Here is a 20,530-nt window from a genome sequence, read left to right as displayed (position 1 = left end):
AACCAGTGGTCATGTCCTCTCAGTAATCTCTTCCAATATCCCCTCTCACCACTCTTTCAACATCATACTGGAAGTATGAAAAGGAAATAAGTGTATACAGATCAGGAAGAAATAAATAAAGCTTTCTTTGCTCATAGATTACACAATTGTTTATGTAGAAAATCTGAATGGGGCTTCCCTGGTGGCACAGTGGTTGAGAATCCACCTGCCAATGCAGGGGACACAAGTTTGAGCCCTGGTCCAGGAAGATCCCACATGCTGCGGAGCAACTAACCCCGTGCACCACAACTACTGAGCCTGTGCTCTAGAACTGGCGAGCCACAACTACTGTGCCCGCATCCTGCAAGTACGGAAGCCAGCGTGCCTAGAACCCGTGCTCCGCAACAAGAGAAACCACCACAATGAGAAGCCTGCGCACCGCAACGAAGAGTAGCCCCCAGTCGCCGCAATTAAAGAAAGCCCGCGTGCAGCAACGAAGACCCAACACAGCCAAAAATAAATAAAATAAATAAATTTAAAAAAAAGAAAAAAGAAAATCTGAATGAATTGACCAAAAGACTACTGGAACTAATAAGTGATTATAGCAAGTTTGAATGATACAAGGCTAATGCACAAAAGTCAATTGCTTTCCTATATACCAGCAATGAACAATTGGAATCTGAAATTTAAAATCATAATACCATTTACATTAGCACCCCCCACACTGAAATACTTAGGTATAAATCTAACAAAATATGTAGAAGATCTATACAAGGACACCTATAAAACTCTGATAAAAGAAATCTAGGAAGAGCTAAATAAATGGAGAGATATTCTATGTTCATGAATAGGAAGAGCCAGTTCTTCCTAACTTAATCTATAGAGTCAACACAATACTGACCGAAATCCAAGCAAGTTATTTTGTGCATATTGACAAACTGATTTCAAAGTTTATACAAAGAGGCAAAAGACCCAGAATAGCTAGCACAATATTAAAGGAGAAGAACAAAGCTGGAAGACTGACACGACTTGACTTCAAGACTTAATTTAAAGACATAGTAATCAAGAGAGTATGATATTGGCAAAAGAATAGACAAATAGATCAATGGAAAGAAGAGAGAGTCCAGAAACAGACCCACACAAATATAGCCATGTAATCTTTGACAAAGGAACAAAGGCAATACAAAGGAGAAAAGAAAGTCTCTTTGACAAATGGTTCTGGAGCAACCAGACAGCCACATGCAAGAAAAATGAATCTAGGCACAGACCTTACACCTTTCACAAATATTAACTTGAAATGGATCTTAGACCTAAATATAAAACACAAAACCATAAAACTTGCAGATAACACAGGAGAAAAACTAGATGACCTTGAGTTTGGTGATGACTTTTAGATATAACACCAAAGTCACAATTCATGCAAAAAGAATTGATAAGTTGGACTTCATTAAAATTAAAAACATCTGCTCTGAAAAAGACACTGTCAAGAGGCTGAGAAGACAAGCTACAGACTGGGAGAAAATATTTGCAAAAGACATAGCTGATAAAGGACTGCTATCTAATGTAAACAAAGAACTCTTAAAACTCAACGATTAAAAAAGGAATAATCTGATTTAAAAATGAGCAAAAGATTGGAACAGACACTTCACCAAAGAAGATATACAGATGGCAAATAAATATATAAAAAGATGCTTAACATCATATGCCACTAGGGAATTGCAAATTAAAACAAGTGAGATACCATTACGTACCTCTTAGAATGGCCAAATTTCAGAACACAGACACCATCAAATGCTGGTGAGGATGTGGAGCAACAGGAACTCTCATTCATTGATGGTGGGAATATAGAATGGTGCAGCCACTTTAGAAGACAGTTTGGCAGCTTCTTACAAAACTAACCATGCTCTTACCATAAGATCCAGCAACTGTTCCTTGCTATTTACCCACATGAGTTGAAAACAAGTCCACGAATAAACCTCACACAGATATTTATGGCAGCTGTCTTAGTCCATTCAGGCTGCTATAACAGAATACCATACGTAGACTGGGTAGATTATAAACAACAGAAATTTTTTTCTCACAGCTTTGGAGGCTGGGAAGTCCAACATCAAGGGATCAGTAGATTTGGTATCTAGTGAGTGTCCACTTCCTGGTTCCTAGGCAGCCACCTTCTTGTTGCATCCTCACATGGTGAAGGGGCAAGGGAGCTCTCTGGGGTCTCTCTTATAAGGGCACTAATCCCATTCACTAGGGCTCTACTCTAATTACCTAATCACCTCACAAAGACCCCACCTCCAAATACCATCTTTAGGGATTAAGTTTCAACATATGAATTTTGGGGAGATACAAGCATTCAGGCTATAGCAGCAGCTTTATTCATAATTGCCCAAATTTGGAAACAACCAAGATGTCCTTTATTAGGTGAATAGATGAACTGTGGTACATCCAGACAATGGAATATTATTCAATGATAAAAAGAAATGAGCTATCAAGTCATGAAAAAACATGGAGGTGGGCTTCCCTGGTGGCTCAGTGGTTGAGAGTCCGCCTGCCGATGCAGGGGACACAGGTTCGTTCCCCGGTCCAGGAAGATCCCACGTGCCGCGGAGCGGCTGGGCCCGTGAGCCATGGCCGCTGAGCCTGCGCGTCCGGAGCCTGTGCTCCGCAATGGGAGAGGCCACAACAGTGAGAGGCCCGCATACAGCAAAAAAAAACAAAACATGGAGGTTTCTTAAATGCAAATTACTAAGTGTAAGAAACCAATCCGAAAAGGCTACATACTGTATAATTCCAACAATATGATATTCCAGAAAAGGTAAAACTATGGAAACACTGAAAAGATGAATGGTTGCCAGGGGAGAGGGAGGGATGAACAGGTGGAGCATAGAGGATTTTAGGGCAGCAAAACTGCTCTTTATGATACCATAATGGTGGATACGTATATATCACATATTTGTCAAAACCCATAGATTGTATACCACCGAGAGTGAACTCTAATGTAAGCTATGGACTTTGGGTGATAATGATTTGTTAACATAGGTTCATCAGTTGTAGCAGATGTACTACTCTGGTGGGATATGGACAGTGCGGGAGGCTGTGCATGTGCAGGGGCAGGAGGTATACGGGAACTCACTGTACTTTCTGTTTAATTTGCTGTGAATCTAAAACTGCTCAAAAAATAGCCTATTTAAAAACAAACAAAAACAGGAAAAAACAAGTGACACCAGGGATATAAGATTGCTTTGGACCTGGCAAAATGCTACATACACATGAGGGTTATTATGGCTTGAAGAGGCAGGTGCCTGCACTTTGTGGGCACAGCATGTGGCATTTGCATTGATATGCTCAGAAAGAGAACATCTTTTGGAGACGGTTTTTCTTTCTCTAAATAAAGTTTGTGTGCTAGAGGCCAAGGTTGACACTTTTTAGAGGTGACAGGCACTTTCCTGTCATTCTTCCTTCTGCCCTAACACACAGCTATGTAAATGTCTCAGGAGGGGTAAACTTAAACTTTGTGAATTAACTCCTTAGAAATTATTAATGGCAGAACTGGCCTGAGGCCACTTCCCCTCTCTGGGCCTCAGTTTCCCTGCTTAAAAAAGAAAGTGGTTTTCGATGTTTTCTAAGACACTTTCCCTCTCTGAGCTTCTGTGATTCTTCTCTCAGTTTCTCCAGAGAGAGCCAGGCTCTCTCTAGCTTGTAGTTCTTTGGACGTGTGGCTCCTTCCACCAGGACCACTGACCCCACTTGCCTGGTTTACTGCTTGCTCTTCTGTCTTTCTGGTTTCAGCATAGACATCACTTCCTTGGGGAATTCCTCTTGACCTCTCTAAACAGAATAAGCTGCCCCTTCTCCATGCTCCCATAGCCCCCACTCAACCTCCCTCTCTGTACTTAACACACTAAATGGTAATTTTCTGTTTACTTGACCCTTCCCTGCTCTACACTGCACCCTGCCGAGAGCAGAGTGTTGTATTTATTACTCTACCCCCAGTGCTAAGTGGAGGCGCAGTTCCAGATTTCCCAGTTCTGTCTACCTGGAGAGCTTCCAGACCCAGATCCTCTGGGAAGGGTTATGCCTCCAGAAACTCTCAACCACCAGCTAGAAGCTGTGAGTGGGAAAAGCATCCTTCAGTAGGAAAGAACAATTGACGTTATTAAAAGACTACTTAACATTAGAACTTACTTATAGCAGAGCCTTTCTAAAGAAACACAGAGTCCCTCTAAGTGTGACCTTTTAAAGTGTTTGTTTTTAAAATTTATCAGAGGGAGAATTTAAGATCTGAAGTTTCCCGGTCCAAGTATCTCTCAAAGGCTAAGGCAAAGAATCAGAAATGATCATTAGAACAGACCTTTAGCACCTGGCTTGGAATTTTCCATTCCACTGACAGGAAGGCAAACACCTTCTGTCCTGGCACCTTCTTCACATCCGGGTTGGCTGCTGCTACCCTGCACCTTTGTTCAGCTCCACCCCTTGTGGCCCGGCGGTTTCTGCTCTGCCCACCAGCCTCAGAGCCAGCTCTGGCTCTGCCACAATGGGGCTGCCCCTGCCAGGGCTGTGGCTGAAGAGGCTCTGGGTGCTCTTTCAGGTGGGCCTGCACGTGGCCATGGGCAAAGTGCTTCTGACACTGTTTCCCAGGAGGGTCAAGCAGAACATCCTGGCCATGAGTGAGAAGACTGGCATGGCCAAGAATCCCCACTTCTCCTATGAAAACTGGATACCCACTTTCTTCAGTGTCCAGTATTTCTGGTTCATCCTGAAGGTCCGTTGGCAGCGACTGGAGGACATGACGGAGCAAGGGGGTCGAGCCCCAAACTGCCCCGTGGTCCGCCTGTCAGGACAGAGGTGCAACATCTGGGACTTCATGCAAGGTCAGGAGGCTGGTCCAAGCTTGAGAGGTGCTTGGATGGGGGTGCTTGATGGGGGTGGGCAGGTGGGTTGGAAAGCCTGAATGCTACTAATCCAGCTGCTTCTTTTTTGGCTTCCTGTCCTCTTCCCACTTCCTGAAACTAGCACCTCTCCTGGGTTCTGTTCTTCTAAGTGGCATCGTCCCCTTCCCAGGCAATCAAACCGCAAACCATCCACACTGGCTGTCAGCTCCTTCAGCACCTCTCTTACTGCACAGTCACTCTGCCTGGGATGCTCTTCACTGCCGCCCCACCCTACCCCCCACCCCACACCTGGTCCACTCTTGCCCAGTGACACTTCCTGAGACAAGCCAACCCCCGGTCCCCTGGCCTACTCCCTCTTCTATGCTTAACATCCTAAACTTTTCTTTATCACACCCATTGTGGTTTGTAATTATGTGTGGGTATTTGATTAATGTCTGTCCCCTTCACTAGCCTGCAAGCTCTGTGCAGGTGGAGGTCATGCCTCTAACTCACTATTGGGTCCCCCTGGCTGCTGCTGGCTCATGGTAGTTGCTCAGTAAATATCTGTTGAAGATTCTCTCTCTCTCTCTCTCTCTCTCTCTCTCTCTCTCTCTCTCTCTTCCAGGCAAACCAGCTCTATTTGGGTTCTTAAAGGCCTCTCTGGTCAGGTTTCCCTTTTTGTCCTTCCTCCTCCCCGTCTTGCCATCTCTTCCCACCGAACTTGTGGATGGCTGCCAGCTTCCCCTTCCACAAGCACATTCCTGGATGACTGGTGCCCCAGCTCACCAACCTTCAGCAGCCCCCATCTGCATTTGGGATGAAACCCAGGCTCAGCCTTGTGCTGAAGGTCCTTCCTGATCTGACTCCAGCTTTTCTTCCCAACTTCACCTGCAGGCTTCCCCTCAGGCCCACTGCCTCCAGATGAACTGCTGGTTCTTTACATCCCTTGTGCTTTCCCTTCTCTTTGCCTTTGCTGGTGGTGTTGGCCCTTCCCCTCTGTCACCAACATTCCTCATCGTCAGGGTCCTGCTCTCGTGCCTCTCCCTGTGAAGCCAGCTCAGATCCCTTCACTGAGGCCTGCTCTCCCTCCCTTCTGAACTCATGGATCTCTGCCTGCACCTCTCCTGGACATTGATCCTTCCTACCCAGCACCCGGCTACCGAAGCTCAAGTGTCATCCTTCCGCCCAGTGGGGAGGCTTGGGACAGGGCTGTGTCTGATTCATCTCTGAATTCTCAGGGTATAGACACAGCAGAGTAGAGAAGGCCCCTGAGGCAGCTGGCTAATCTAGTGATTTTCAAAGCGTGTTTTTTGGAACCCAAATCCCACACATGTGCTTTACTACATAGAGTTCCCTGGTCAAAATAGTTTGGGAAACACTGCATACTATACTCTCCTCCTGGAAGTTCATCGTGCACATGGACATATAAAAGGCTCCAAGACACCCTGAAGCTTAAAAACAAACCAAACTTGAAAAAACTTTAACACGGCACTGACTAATTTTCCTAACATACACATACAACTCCCCACTCTCCACCAGAGGAAAATCTTATCATCATCATATTGGTTCCAAAGAACAACCTCTGGGAAAGGCTGACCTGATCCAATGTTTTCATTTTAAAACGGAAATGGAGGAAACTGAGAGCAAAGGTTACAGGGCCAGTGACAGACCAAGTCAGACCCAGAATCAGGGCTTCTTCACCCTGTTTTCTCAATACACCTCAACAGACATTTGTGAGCGTTCCCTAGGAGCCAGACCCTCAGCTAGATGCCAGGGACTCAGAGCTAGGAAAGAGCTTGCTGTTTTGCTTGAGGAATGTATGGTTCCACGGAACAGACAGATGTAATAAACAAATCCGTACAGTTCCGTGAGGCGGGCAGACAAAGGTATGAACTTTGCCTGCAGGGCTTGGAAGATTTCCTGGAAGAAGTGGCTTTGGAGTTAGGCCTTGAAGAATGAGTAAGATTTTTATAGCTTGAAAAGAGTGTTGCAATCAGACGGAAGGGGAAGAGTTTTTTGCTGATGACTTTAAACCATTGTGCTGAAATGACCTCTATTTATTCAATAAACATTCACTAAGTGACCACTGATAATAAGAGCAATGAGAGTAATAGCTAATCTTTACTGTGCGTCTACCTCGTGCCAAGCGCTGTGATAGAACCAGGCCAATTTGCTGACTTTTGACGGTCTAGTGATCGGTTCCATGAAAGCCAACTTGCCTCACGGCCAATTCACAGCATTCACTTGCTTATTTTAACTGTTTACCTTCCAGTGAGCCAGTGTACGTTTTGTTTTTTTCCAGTGTACGTTTTAAAGACTGTTCTATTTGTCTCTGCTCCCTGCTGCTACACCTGAAACTGAAGATGGAGAGAGAAGGAGTCTGAGAGACAAAAGAAAACTCTATTTATAAAATAGAGTTGGCTTTCAGCACATTGGCCCAGAGTCCCCTGAAATAATAGATACTGACAACACAGAAATCAACACAACTGAAGATCTCATGACTCACAGAGGGAGATGATGGAGTGGGAGAGGGGACCCAGCAGTTCTGGGAGGAGTCAGGTGGGGTAGGAAGGCGGCCAGGGGAAGTTTTCCTGGAGAAGAGGATGGTGAGCTGATGGTCTAGGGACCGAAGCCTTGAGGTGGGTGAGGAAGAGGAGAGTGGTGACCAGAGCCACGCAGAGGGGAGGAGCAGCAGAGGTCTGATATGTGGAGGGGCTTCAGTCAGTTTGGCAGAAGTGGGGTGTGGGAGGTATGAAGGGGTGAAGAATGAGGCTGGAGACATCATCAGGGATCAGAGCTGTGGGGCCTCATGCGTCTTAGCAAAGAGGGTATCCTTTATCCTGTATTGGTGAGTTCTAGAAAGATTTTCAAGCAGGAAGTTAACATGATCAGTTCTGCTTATTAGAAAGACATCCTGTATGTGTTTTGGAAACCCACCAGTTCACTAAAAAGCTCTGTTGTATGCTTTAGGTATAAATATGAACTCATTTGAGAGCCACAAACTGGAAAGTCTGGAAAACTCTTTACAGATAATCTAAAGCAACCTTTACATTTTTCAGATGCAAAGGCCCAGGAAGGTAAAAGACTTGCTCAGAGTCACACAGAGAGTTCTTGTAGAGTGAGAACCAGACTTGAGCCTTAGGACTCTCAGCTAGTGTACATTCTGTTGTTGGATAAAACAACAGAGGCTCAGAGAAATTCCCAGCCACCTCTTATCCTCTGCATGTATGTGCACACACAAGACATACACACACTCTCAGACACACATGTACCGCAAAACATTAACTGGCACGTTGGGGTAGAAGGCAAGTCCGGATGATTTCTTTTCTTGGAACCTAGCAGCTAATCTGAAACAGGATTTATTTCAGCCCCCATTTAAAATCTTCTAGAATCTCTCCAGGTATACTTATGAAGGGTCAACTATAAACTAGCTTTCTCTGCTGAGAGAGCCTGGCGTAGAGAGTTGATTTACTGGCTTGGGGGTCAACCAGTAAGCTAACCAATGGTGGGTTCGAGTCTAGTGCCACCACAGAGCCGTTTTCCCACTTATGCAAACAAACTGGACTTGCCAGTCTTGCCTGATGTTCTTAAACTGGTGTCCTCTGCACTGCAGCCTGTGGACATGGGCAGGCTGCCAGCCCCCGGTACAGCCACCCACTTGCGCCCATCCTTCCTCTCTCTGCTAGCAGGAAAGCAGGGAACTAAGTTTAAACTTTGCCCTCACTACTGGCCATTGCACCCAGACACACTATAAATAATTAAACAAATGGCTCTGCTTCTTCCAGTGTCCTAACCAGTGGATGGTGCATTTTTTTTATCCAATTGAGAACAAAATTCCAGACAGCTCACGTTTTGCACAGGTCCTGACCTTAAATCTCCTCTGTTCTTATCTGAAGGGTGACTCCCTGGGGTCACTGGAGGCCAGTGGCCGGCCACTTGGCCATGACTGGCCTCTGAGCCTCTCCTGCTGTGACCTGGGCAAACCCTGCACATGGGTGAGGATGCGACCAATGGAGGCCCTCTCAATGCCTCCTAGGGCCTCCTATGAGGAAATCTGTGAGACAAGGACGAGGAGAGCTTTGTATCTCCAGAGAAACTGGCCTACTTCCTCCTCAGGTACTGAAAAATGAGGAATATATAAGTAATCATGTTTCTCCTTTTCCTTGGCCACATGGAAACTCGGAGTCAAATACTAGCTCAGTTATAATGAATGCGTGAGACCTGTTCTGTGCCTCTCAGAGTGCCATGGTTTTTTTACATTTTTATTTGATATTTTATTATCATATGTATAAATAAATAATTTTATTTATTATATGTATAAGCTGCTTCAAATCCTTTGCAGAATGAGGTGAGGGAATAACTAACCCAATAAACCACAAGTGAGTTAAGATGCCCTCTACTCCCCATCCATCAACAAGTCCTGTCAGTTCTACCTTTTCCCCTTCCCCACTGCACACAGACTAGCCCAGACTCCCATTATTTCTCATGTGGATTCCACCAACCCCCCCTAACTGCCTCCATTCTCACCCTCAGTCCTTTTGCCACTGAGCAACCAGAGTGATCTTCAAGCGTAAGCTGCCCACTTTTCACCTCACAGCCTACTGTAGCAGTCAGAGTTCTGCCTTGCAAGCAACAGAAACTCACTCTGATTTTCTTAGTCATACACATTTACACATGTACAAAGTGTATTTGAAAGATGCTGCAGGCTCCCCAGAATCAACCACAGCTGGAGCACTGGGCCTGGACCATCTTTTAGCATCAACAGTTGGGCCTGGAAGCTGCTGTCACTGTGATTGCCATGGGAATTCGTCACCACTATAGGACTCCACCATCCCTGACGGGGCGCTACCACTGGGCCGTGGAAGAATTCTACCATCTCAGTAACTCCAGAATCAAAGAGCTATGTGAGAGAGTCCAATCAGCCTGGGTCACTGCCTGTGCCCTGGCTGCTGGGAGCGAGAATGGACCTGGCCCCCCTGCCTTCTACAGAGCAAGGCTGGGCGCGCTCCCTCCATTAATAGTGCACAAAATATAAATTCCAAGGAGGAAGGAGGGCTAGAGACTGAGCAGCCAAAATTGCAACAAATATCCAGCATCCTTACTTTATCTCCATGATGTCCCCTTGTACCTGGAAGAAAATCCAGCTGCTATACAAGGCATAGGAGAGCTTGCCTGCTTTGGCCCATACCTACCTCTCCAGTCACGTCTCTCATTGCCCCTGGCCTGGTTCCAGTCACAGTGGCCTTGCAGGTCCTTGAACACACCAAGCTCTGTTCTTCTTTGGGCCTTTGGACATGGAGCCCCTTTGCCTGGAATGCTCTTCTCCTGCCTTTGCCCATATGTAGCTGGCTCTTTCCTGTTTCTCAGGATACATGGCATCTCCTCAGAGGCCTCCCCTGACCCACCTGTCTTCAAGGAGGTCACTCCTTTAGAGTCTCTTTTGTGTCACTTATCACAACTTGAAATTACTTCATTGATGCTTTTGCTTGCTTCCTGCCTGTCTCCCCATTAAACAGAACCCCAACTGCATGCAGGCAGAGACCTGCTGCTCTCGCTCTCTGCTGAACCCCCAGTGTGCGGCAGAGAACCTTGCGCATTATGAGCGCTGAGTAAATGCTTGTAATGCAATGAGAGTGTGCTTGATGTTGGGGACATGAAGAAGAATGAGGGACAGGCCCTACCCTCAGGTGCAATGAGTAGCCTGGGGGATACAGACACAAACCGGCCATGTCACACTGCGGGACCTGCCATGCTCTAATAGGTGCACGGTAAGGGTTCAGCGATGTCAGCTTTGGTCATAAGTAGCCACAGGGTGCTAGCAGCTCCCTAGAGTTACCCCCAGTCTAGACTGGGGGAGTTACAGAAGACTCCCACCAGGGCTGACTTCATGGGCGCGGGACTAATGAATCATACAGGGTGCCATGTTCAGAAGGGCCCTGAGCTTGGGCTGAATGCTCTGCAGTAGCTGTCTTGAAATTCTTAATAGCTTTATCTTTTTTTTTTTAATGTATTTATTTATTATTTTTTTATTCTTTATTTTTGGCTGTGTTGGGTCTTTGTTGCTGCGTGCTGGCTTTCTCTAGTTGCAGCGAGCAGGGGCTACTCTTTGTTGCGGTGCACAGGCTTCTCATTGCAGTGGCTTCTCTTGTTGCGGCATGCAGGCTCAGTAGTTGTGGCTCACGAGCTTTAGAGCACAGGCTCAATAGTTGTGGCGCACGGGCTTAGTTGCTCCGTGGCATGTGGGATCTTCCCGGACCAGGGCTCAAACCCGTGTCCCCTGCATTGGAAGGCAGATTCTTAACCACTGCGCCACCAGGGAAGTCCAATAGCTTTATCTTTAATTTGCATTTTGTAAGAGAAGACTTTTCCACAATGGAACATGCCCTGGACACTTGGAGCCTTGGCTCACACAGGCTCCTGCTTCCCACAGCCTCCCTGCCCCCAACACGTTCTCTAAGGCCTACTCCTCCGCTCCCAGTGCCCCAGCCTATCCAGCCTCATTCCTGCTCCCACCCAGTGACTGCTACCACCTTCTGGCCCCAGAGGGGGCCTGGACCAAGGTATGGGAAAGGTTAGGGTCAGGTATGGGCATCCCACCGCATCTCATACTAGGGCGTGGAGGTGGTCATCCCTAGCCTGGGCTGACAGCGCCATGAAGCAACTTGGCAAGTGACTGGGGGTGACTTGGCGGGAGAAGCTTTTTGCCCCCTCTCCCCTCATCAAGGTACCTAGCATGTCCCTGCATGGAGGTTGCAATAGTCTGTGGGTTGGGGTGATGGCAGGTAGGAAAATGATATGTCTGGCTCAGTTTCTGTGCTCCTGGCTGGGGCATGGTGTATTGGTCTGGTGGCTGGAGGGAAAGGAAAGCTGGTAGCCAGCAGCCACAAGCACACATACACACGTGCACAGAGTTTGGGGGCTCCTGGGTGACTGTGAGAGTCTGCATTCGCCCTATGAATATCCCTGTGTCCAGGGGAGCATGACATTAAACAGCAACTGAAAAGCAGCATGCCAGGGCAAGAGAGATACTGCACAATAAAACTTTATATTTTAATGTATTTAACGGCACTTTCTCCCACTTTTTGAACAAGGGACTCTGCATTTTCATTTTGCCCTGGCCCAGCCCATTATGTGGCCAGTCCCCACGCTTCACTCCCCTTTGTGGAGTCTCCTCCATGGCTCCCCACTTCACAGGGAGGAGATGAGAGCTAAGAACATAAGAGCTTACATTTATTGAGCACCTACTATGGGCAGGCACCATTTTAAGCCCTTTTCTGTTTTAACTTATTTAATCCTTAGAACAATCCTATAAGGTAAGCTGATTTACCTGTGGGGTCAGCGCTGCTCAGTCTTTAAAGTGCACTTAAGTCACCTGGTGATCTTATAAAGATGCAGAACAATCCTGTAAGGTAAGTATTATGTCCATTTGTGGGTGAGGAAACGGAGGTGCTTTGAATGGAAAGAGCACCAAATTGAGAATCTAGAAGCCACAATGTTAATTCCATCATTGACCTGCTGTGTGACATGGAGCCAGGCTATAAACCAGGGGAAAAAAATCACCCACCTTGTAGTATACTGATTACATCAATGAGAGAATAGATGTGTGCCTGCCTTCTAAACCGCATGAAAGGGACTCTCCTTGTCCTTATTTTAATTACCACCCAGTGAGCGCAGGTGGTCTGCTGAGACCACCTGATAGAATCCCCTCATTTTGGAGTGGAGTAAACTGGCTCCAGCCTCTGCTAAATCACGCGCTCCAGGCTTCCATCCCGCACTGTGCCCTGGCTCCATCTTAGAGGGGAAATAAAGGTAATAGAATGAAAGCGGGAGTGAAGATGGTGCTTGCAAAAGAAATGCTGTGTGTCGATTATTGGGTGATCGTGATTCTATTTGTTTCAGGCAACAGGCCACTGGTGCTGAATTTTGGAAGTTGCACCTGACCTTCATTTATTTTCAAGTTTGACCAATTCAAGAGACTTATTGAAGATTTTAGTTCCATAGCAGATTTTCTCATCATTTACATTGAAGAAGCACACGCATCAGGTAAAAAAGAAAGATTGCCTGCCTCCACCTCTTCCCTCTCTCTCTCCCCCCTTTGCTCAAGGTTGGGGGTAGGGAGAAGAGGAGGAGAGAGAGAAAAAGCCGCTATTTGTTGAGGACCTACCATCTCCCAGTCCCTGCTAGGTTTACCCACCACTCGCTAACTCCACAGTCTGTGCTCTCAACTAGGCACACAGAGCAGAAAACCTGGAGCGACAGGTCTAGCTGGGAGAGCATCTAACATTCTGAATGGATAAATAGGGAAACCAAGGGAGAGGAGCTAATATGAGCACAGTCACAAGGAATTTAGACCTGAAATGTCACAAGTGAAATGGCGGCTCTATAGCAACCTGTGAAATCCATTCCAAGCCTCTCCAAGCTCAAAGGGACTTTGTGGTTCATCTCAGACAGTGGTTCCCAAGCGTCAGTGAGCACCAGAAGCGCCTGGAGGGCTTGTTAAAGCAGACTTCCGGACCCCACCCCAGAGTCTGAGTTAGATCTGGGGTGGGGCCTGGGAATTTCCATTTCTAACCAGCTCCGGGTGACACTGAAGCTGCGGACTGGGGACCACACTTTAAGGACCACTGCTCTGGGCCAGCTTCTACCTGGGGCTGGGATCCTTTCTTCAGCCCCTCATAGGTGATGACTCATCTTCATTACCTCATGGGAAATCTTGTTCCTTTGCCGCACAGCTCTGTTTGTGAGAAAGTCCTTCCTTACGATGGGCAGACATGTCCCTTCCTGAAACTTCTACAGCTTGGTCTAAGCCCCTTGAACTTTATAAGATGGTCAGACACATCCCTGTCTCCCTGATTTTCATGGGGACTGAACACATGAGTTTGGCCCAAGTCTCAAACCCAGAGATTGGAGAAGGCAAGAAGGCTCATGTGGCTGAGGGGGTCGAGTCATTTACTCACCCATCTCCCCACAAGATGAGAGGCTGTTTTGATCATCTGCCACCCAGCACCTGGCACAGTACATGTCACAGAGTCAGTGCTCAGTAATAGTTGGGTGAATAAGTGAGCATTTAGGCCAGTATTAGCCTTGCTGGCTTATCCACGTGTTGTAAGTGTAGAGATTGCTATTGATTAGTTTTCAGCAAAGCTGGTCCAGCAGCCCTTTCCCCAGCGTGGTCCTTAGATCCCTCATGTCTGATCCAACTGGGTTGCTTGTTGAAAATGCATATTTCAGGGCCCCACCCTAGGCCCACTGCATATTAATTCCTATGCACCCAGAGGTTGGAGAACTGCTTTCACCCTAACACTGTGTTCATTTAGCAGCCCATTTCTATCCTCATGTAAGGCTTTGGGGCAACTTAAAATATTAGCATAGGGTAACAGGTGCATGGAGATTCATTAAACTGTTCTCTCTACTTTTATGTATATTTGAACGTTTCCAAAATAAAATTCAAAACAAACAGCATAGGTATCAGGAGAGCAAAGGCAAGCACAATGTGCCTCTTTGTTAAATACGCTTTGGGAGAGCAGCTGCCGTCAAGTAAAGAAAGAGAACCTGGGCACCTACAGGTGTCTGTGGTCTCCACCGTTGAGAAGAGGCGATGCCTTGATGTTCTCATAGCTGATGGCCAAAGCGCTGCTGAAGCTGATTTACCTGTGGGGTCAGCGCTGCTCAGTCTTTAAAGTGCACTTAAGTCACCTGGTGATCTTATAAAGATGCAGATTCTGGCCCGGTGGGGCTGCGGAGGGGCCTGAGACTTGGCATTTTTACACAGCTCCCCAGGTGGTGCTGAGGCTGCTAGCGCAGGGACCACACTTGGAGTAATAAGGTGGTAGAGGATCCCGCTTTGGTCTCTAAAAGTACACATTGCAACAAAAGGGGTTGGATCCTCCCAGAAATTGTTTCTGGTCCTGATACCTGTCTCCTCCCCCATTCTCCTGGAATCAGACTAGCAGGTTTAACCCTTTCCTGGACCCAGGGCTGTCCACCTCAAGCCACTGAGAAATTTCTCCTGAAAGCTGGGTTTCCTAGGGGAAAGGTACTAAGCAGAGAGGACTCGGAAGCATGGAGCAGGTGGGGCCAGTTCTGCTGATGGACTTCAGCAACTTATATTACCCGGGGAGGCAACTATTAGTATAAATGCAAGCCACGTGGCTTCTGAAAGAACCTTCTACCCAAGTAGAAGGGCAAGGCCAGTAGCAGTTTATGGTTATTTTTTCAACCTGTGGGCCCATTAGCTAATGAGTACCCTCTCTTTAAGTAGGCAGATGGGCACCTCGCAAATGAGGCCAATTGAAAATCCCCTTCCATTTAAAGTGAAGCAGCTTAAATGGGTTTGGTTTGGGGGTGGGGGTGGGGCATCTCCAGAGCAAAGTAGTAGAATACCTGCAGTATTGAATGAAAACTGCAAAAAAAAAAAAAAAAAAGAAAACCAGCTTCTTTCCCACCCGTCTGCTATTTGGGGGCAGTGAGGCAAAACAAACCAATATCTTTCAAGCATCTACTATGAACCAGGCAGAGTACTGGGAATTCTGCAATGTTCTCTCATGTAAGCCTCACAGCCACCTGCAACGTAGGTTCTGTTAATCCCATTTAACAGATGGGAAAACTGAGAATTTAAAGAGCTCGCCCAATATCACACAGCTGGGTGTGTCAGGGAAGGCTTCCTGGAGGAGATGGTGTTACAGCAGTGGTTCTCAACTGAGGGTTATATTTGTCCCGCAGGGGATATTTGATAATGTATGAGACATTTTTGGTTGTCACGAATTGAAGGCAGGGGGACGCTACTGACATCTAGTGAGTAGAGGCCAGAGATGATGCTCAGTGCCTTACAACACACAGGACAGCTCCCGTATCAAAGAATTATCTAGCCCAAGTTGTCAATAGTGCCAAAGTGGAGAAGTCCTCCATCTGCAACCCTCAGTTAAAAGTGTGTGTGGCGGGGGTGTATTTGGCCGGCAGGAAGTAGGTGCCATGCCTGTGGGGCTGCTGTCCGGCCTTTCTCTTACAGATGGCTGGGCTTTTAAGAACAACGTGGACATCAAGAATCACCAGCATCTCCAGGACCGCCTGCGGGCAGCCCGCCTGCTGCTGGACAGGAGCCCCCAGTGCCCCGTGGTGGTGGACACAATGAAGAACCAGAGCAGTCAGCTCTACGCAGCGCTGCCTGAGAGGCTGTACGTGCTCCAGGACGGCAGGATCCTGTACAAGGTGGTGACCGGGGGCAGGGCGCCAGGGAGGGCGAGGACAAAGACAGGACTTTGTATCAACGCTCAGAGAAGGAAACTGCCTTGCCCAAGGCCACACTGCACAGGCTCTGATTTCAATTCCAAATCCTCTGGGATGGGATAGGAGTGGCAGGGTTTGAAGCTGCTAATCCCTGAGACAGGCCTGAACGTGGAAGGGGGTATAGAGGCCAGAAGAGAACCAACTCTGCAGTTAGGAGCTGGAAATGCTGAAGCAGGAATTCGAGACAGGCATTACGTCCAGGCTTCTTTTCTGGTGATTTTGTCACCACCCTTCAGTGCTTCCAGCCTGGCGAGGGTGAGGGGAGTAAGCATAGCCTCCAACCCTGTGGGCACTGGTAGCCTCCCCTGAGAGGATGGAAATTAAGTTTTATAGCTGCTGAAGGGATTCAAGCCTTGGCAAGCACATGCAGCCCAGTCACGTGGATGCTCCTCTGCCCTTTGTAATGGAAGTGCCCCCGATTCTCCATTCACACCCTTCGCGATCATGCCGCAGTGCAACTGTTTTCACTCACCATGTTCACGTGGTCGGACAGGCCCTACTCACACGGGTGAAACAAGCAACAACCTGCAGATGAATCCTCAGGGTGCTAAGGGTCACAGCATGAGGATTCAGGTCCTTCTTCCTTTCCTCTCTCCTGTGACATGGTAGTAAAGTGGCACGATTGAGGCAAGCTAGGTACCGAGTCCCTACCCTGGAAAGCGCTGTAAACACAAACACAAATTTAAAATGGCCCACATCTTACTTCAAGGTGCTCACAGTTGAGGTGATAAGGAAGACACAAATAGAACGTTAACTTGGCCCGAGTGCTGTGAGACTCCAGAACAGGGATCAGCAAAGGTTTTCTGTAAAGGGTCAGATAGTAAATATTTTCAACTTTGTGGGCCAAATAATCCCTGCCGACATGGTTCAGTTCTGCTGTTATAACACAAAACCAGCACAGACAATATGTAAATGAAAGGGTGTGAGACATCAGGACAGATTTAGCTCTCAGACTATAAATTTTCTGAATGTCGGGGAAAGGTAGGCCTTTCAGAGGAGGTGACAACTGAAGCCAGCCACGTGAACATGGTGAGTGAAAACCATTGCAAATATAGGGGAGAGGGTGGGGAGAGGCACTGAGACACATTAGGGAAGGGCGTGAATGGAGAATCAGGGACACTTCTGTTACAAAGGGTTCATTCTGGACCAAGGAGTTTGGCCTACATCTTAGGGCAAAAGAGAGCCACTGAAGAGTTTTGAGCAGGGGAGAGGCACAATCAGATCGGTACTTTAGAAAGATGATGGCCTATTGGGTGAAGAATGGACTGGAGAGAGCAGGGGCTGAGGACTGGGGGTGGGGGGAGGTGTGGCAGCTGCCCAAACAGAAGATGAAGAGGGCTGAACTGGGGCTGTGGGACTGGAGAGGCAGAGGTAGTTTGATGCAGAGTGGGCAGAACTTGATGAGAGGTGGAGAAGTAGATAAGGCTGGTCTGAAGGTCTGACTGTGGAAGAGGAGCTTATTTGTATAGACCCCTTTTCTCCTTTTAAAACTATTCACTTTACCTGCTCTGGTTTTCCTCCTGCTTCTCTGTCCAGTCTTCCCATTAAGTGTTGGTGCCACTCCACACGGGTGATCTCAACCACCTCATGGGTGCCTGCCTTGACTATACCATCCTGATGACTCCCACATGTATATCACCAGCCCAGATTTCTCAGTTAAGCTCCAGACCTACATATTCCTGCAAGGTGGAAATCTGGAAATGCTGACTCATTTTTCTTGCAGGGTAAACCTGGCCCTTGGAACTACCGTCCAGAAGAAGTTCGTGCTGTTCTGGAAAAGCTCCACAGTTAATCTGGACAGATCCCCCAGTTCTAGGTGCTCAACAAGAGGTCTTCTCAAGGCTTGGCTTGCCCCCCATCCCAGCTGACATTTACCTCTTGACCTGTGTCCCCAGCGGAATCACTAGCCCAGATTTTTCTTATCCAAGCAAACAACTGTTACAATGAGAAAATGAAGCTGCAAGTGAGCTGAGTGTTAAAGAAGGTACAACTCCACACTGCGCCCACCGTGGAGACCTTGTTCATTGCACAACGTCTCAGCGTGAGAGCAGGCGCACTCCCTGGGCTTCCTTCTGAACATCCAGCCACTCCACTATGGCATTCCTTAAATGAAGTAACTTCATTTTACCAAATTTGCCATTTATGGAATTGATAATTTAATAACTAGATTGGTTTTTAGAACTAAGCATGGGGATAACTCCAGGTGTTTAGAGAGAGATGAGGAATTTAAAGAGAAAGGAGTAGGAATGGGAGCAGACAGTACAAATGGGAACGCTTCCCTTGCCAAAAGATTTAAACCAGAAAGTGGTGGGGGTGATGAGAGGTGAGTTTCCCTGGTAATATGTCTTCAATTCTACTGTAGAAGAGGCGGGTACTCACTTTACCATCTTTGAATATATTTCATAGACGTCTGGCTCTCCATACCCGGGAATCTTCTACTATCTTCACTTACCAAGAGCCACTTGTGGGGAGGACTGGCTTCCTAAAAACATTATAACCTTGACCAAACTAGACCACAGGCAATACAGAGCTGTCATTCAGTTATGCAGAAGCTCATATCTGAAATTCTGCTTCTCTGGTTTCTTCACAAGTCTCCTAATGGTCATTTGTGTTAGATTACATCAGACTAATGAATAACCATTGGTATTGATCTGTTTTAACTCTGCCTCTTTTCATATTTGTTTATGATGGCCACAGCCTAAAGTACACACAGCTGTGACTTGATTTGAAAGAAAATGTTTTAAGATGCAGCAAGCTAATACAGAATGATTAAAAAATATCAGGCTAGTTCAGATGGCTTCAGTGCGATATTTACACTGTCTTTTCTAATGTGTGTCAGCTTGTTCTAGCTTTTATTATAGACCAATGTAATCTGATTAGAAAAAATAACATATGTTGGAAGGCCCTCCTTTGGAGGGAAGAACACTCAGTCTCTATGTGTTACCTGTCTAACATGGTTTTGTCTTGTGAGCTCCTTGCCAGAGAACATCCATGTGGGAGTCATATTACGTTCACATGACATAACAGAATGGACTTGGGAAGCATTTTTTCTAACATGAAAACACATTCTCCTTGGCTCTGCCTTAGTTGCCACATGTTATTATTAATGTCGTTATTTTACTTTTTAAAAAATAGTTGTTAATCATCTATCAGGCACAGGCACTTTCAGATACGTAGTCTTATTTAATATCTCTGTATATTGCAAAGAGGAGATTATTAGCCCCGTTTTAGAGATGAGGAAACCAAGGCTCAGAGTTAAGTAACTTGTGGAAGGTCTCAGAACCAGTAAGTAACAAGCTGAGATTCAAACCCCATCTCTAACTTCAAACCAGAGTCCTAGCTGTGCTCCCTGCTGGCTGTGTGACTTTGGTTAAGCTGCTTTTGTATCTTGAACTATTACAAAACAGGGTATCAATAGGGCCTACCCCACAGAGGACTCATAAATAAAGCACTCAGAACTGTGCCTGACTTGGAGAAAATGCCATCGAAGTGTTGGCTCTTATGGTTACCATCATTATTGTTCCACAACTGCCTCCTTGGGCCCCCTTCAATTCACGTCTATAAGTGCATAGAAATATCCCGGTTTTAAACAAATAGTAGCTGGAACTGAGGAGTTTTCAGAAAGCTAAAATAGATCCCAAACATTCCAATTCAATTCTCTTCAATGTAATGCTTCAGACATTAATTGAGCACTGATTCTTTTCTGGGTGCTGAGTGATGATGCAAAGATGACAAAGTCCAGCTTTGGTCCTCCAGCAGCTTAACCTCCTAGGGCAGGGGGGATGGGGGTGGACATGCACTGCAATAACCATAATTCAAGCTGGACTATGATGGGTTAGAGTGAAGACTAAAGCTCAGAGAGCACAGAGGAGAGAGCAGCCCTTCTGAGCTAGGTGCGTCTAGGAAAGCTTTGTGGGGGTGGGAGCCTCTGGGCTTGGCCTTCTAGAATCCCTAGGACTTCTATAATCTGGGATGGGAGGCTGAAGAGTATGGGAAGGGAGAAGAGCATTCAAGTGGGCTAAACAGCATGGGCAAAGGTGGGAAAACAACCTGCCCAGGAGACTGCAAGAGGTTTGAATTCAGTTCTAATTCATGATCAAGAAAGGGCTTTTCTATTTGAAGGTGACCTCTCTGGGTCTGGATAACAAGAATGATCTTGTTATCCAGAGGAAGTAAAAGAAGCTTGTTAAAATGTCTTGTCCCACTCTGAGTACAGTTTGCATTCAGAACTTCAACTGATTTGAAGAATCTTCTTCAAAATACCATGCCGGTCTGCTTTCAGTGGGAGGGTTTACGTTTTTAGTTCACTTGTTCTCTAAGGGTGATGACCTTTGTGGTACCTGGCTTTATGTGGGACTCTGAGCCTATACCCCATTCTAGCTGATGCAAGACAT

The 20,530-nt window shown here is 46.7% G+C and overlaps 1 protein-coding gene across 1 annotated transcript; it reads left to right on the top strand.

Annotated features, from left to right (window-relative positions):
• Positions 1 to 4,494: 4,494 nt before the first annotated feature.
• On the top strand, positions 4,495 to 19,557 carry DIO1 (iodothyronine deiodinase 1). Its single transcript, XM_082668723.1, has 4 exons — positions 4,495 to 4,850; positions 12,750 to 12,893; positions 15,859 to 16,058; positions 17,860 to 19,557. Exons 1-4 carry the CDS (start codon positions 4,514 to 4,516, stop codon positions 17,926 to 17,928), a joined length of 750 nt encoding a protein of 249 aa, XP_082524849.1. The 5' UTR covers positions 4,495 to 4,513; the 3' UTR covers positions 17,929 to 19,557.
• The last annotated feature ends 973 nt before the right edge of the window (positions 19,558 to 20,530 follow it).

The sequence above is a fragment of the Grampus griseus genome (genome assembly GCF_964374135.1).
Source record: "Grampus griseus genome assembly, chromosome: 1".
In the NCBI taxonomy this organism is placed as follows: Eukaryota; Metazoa; Chordata; class Mammalia; order Artiodactyla; family Delphinidae; genus Grampus; species Grampus griseus.
This window is presented reverse-complemented; position numbering and strand designations above follow the sequence as displayed.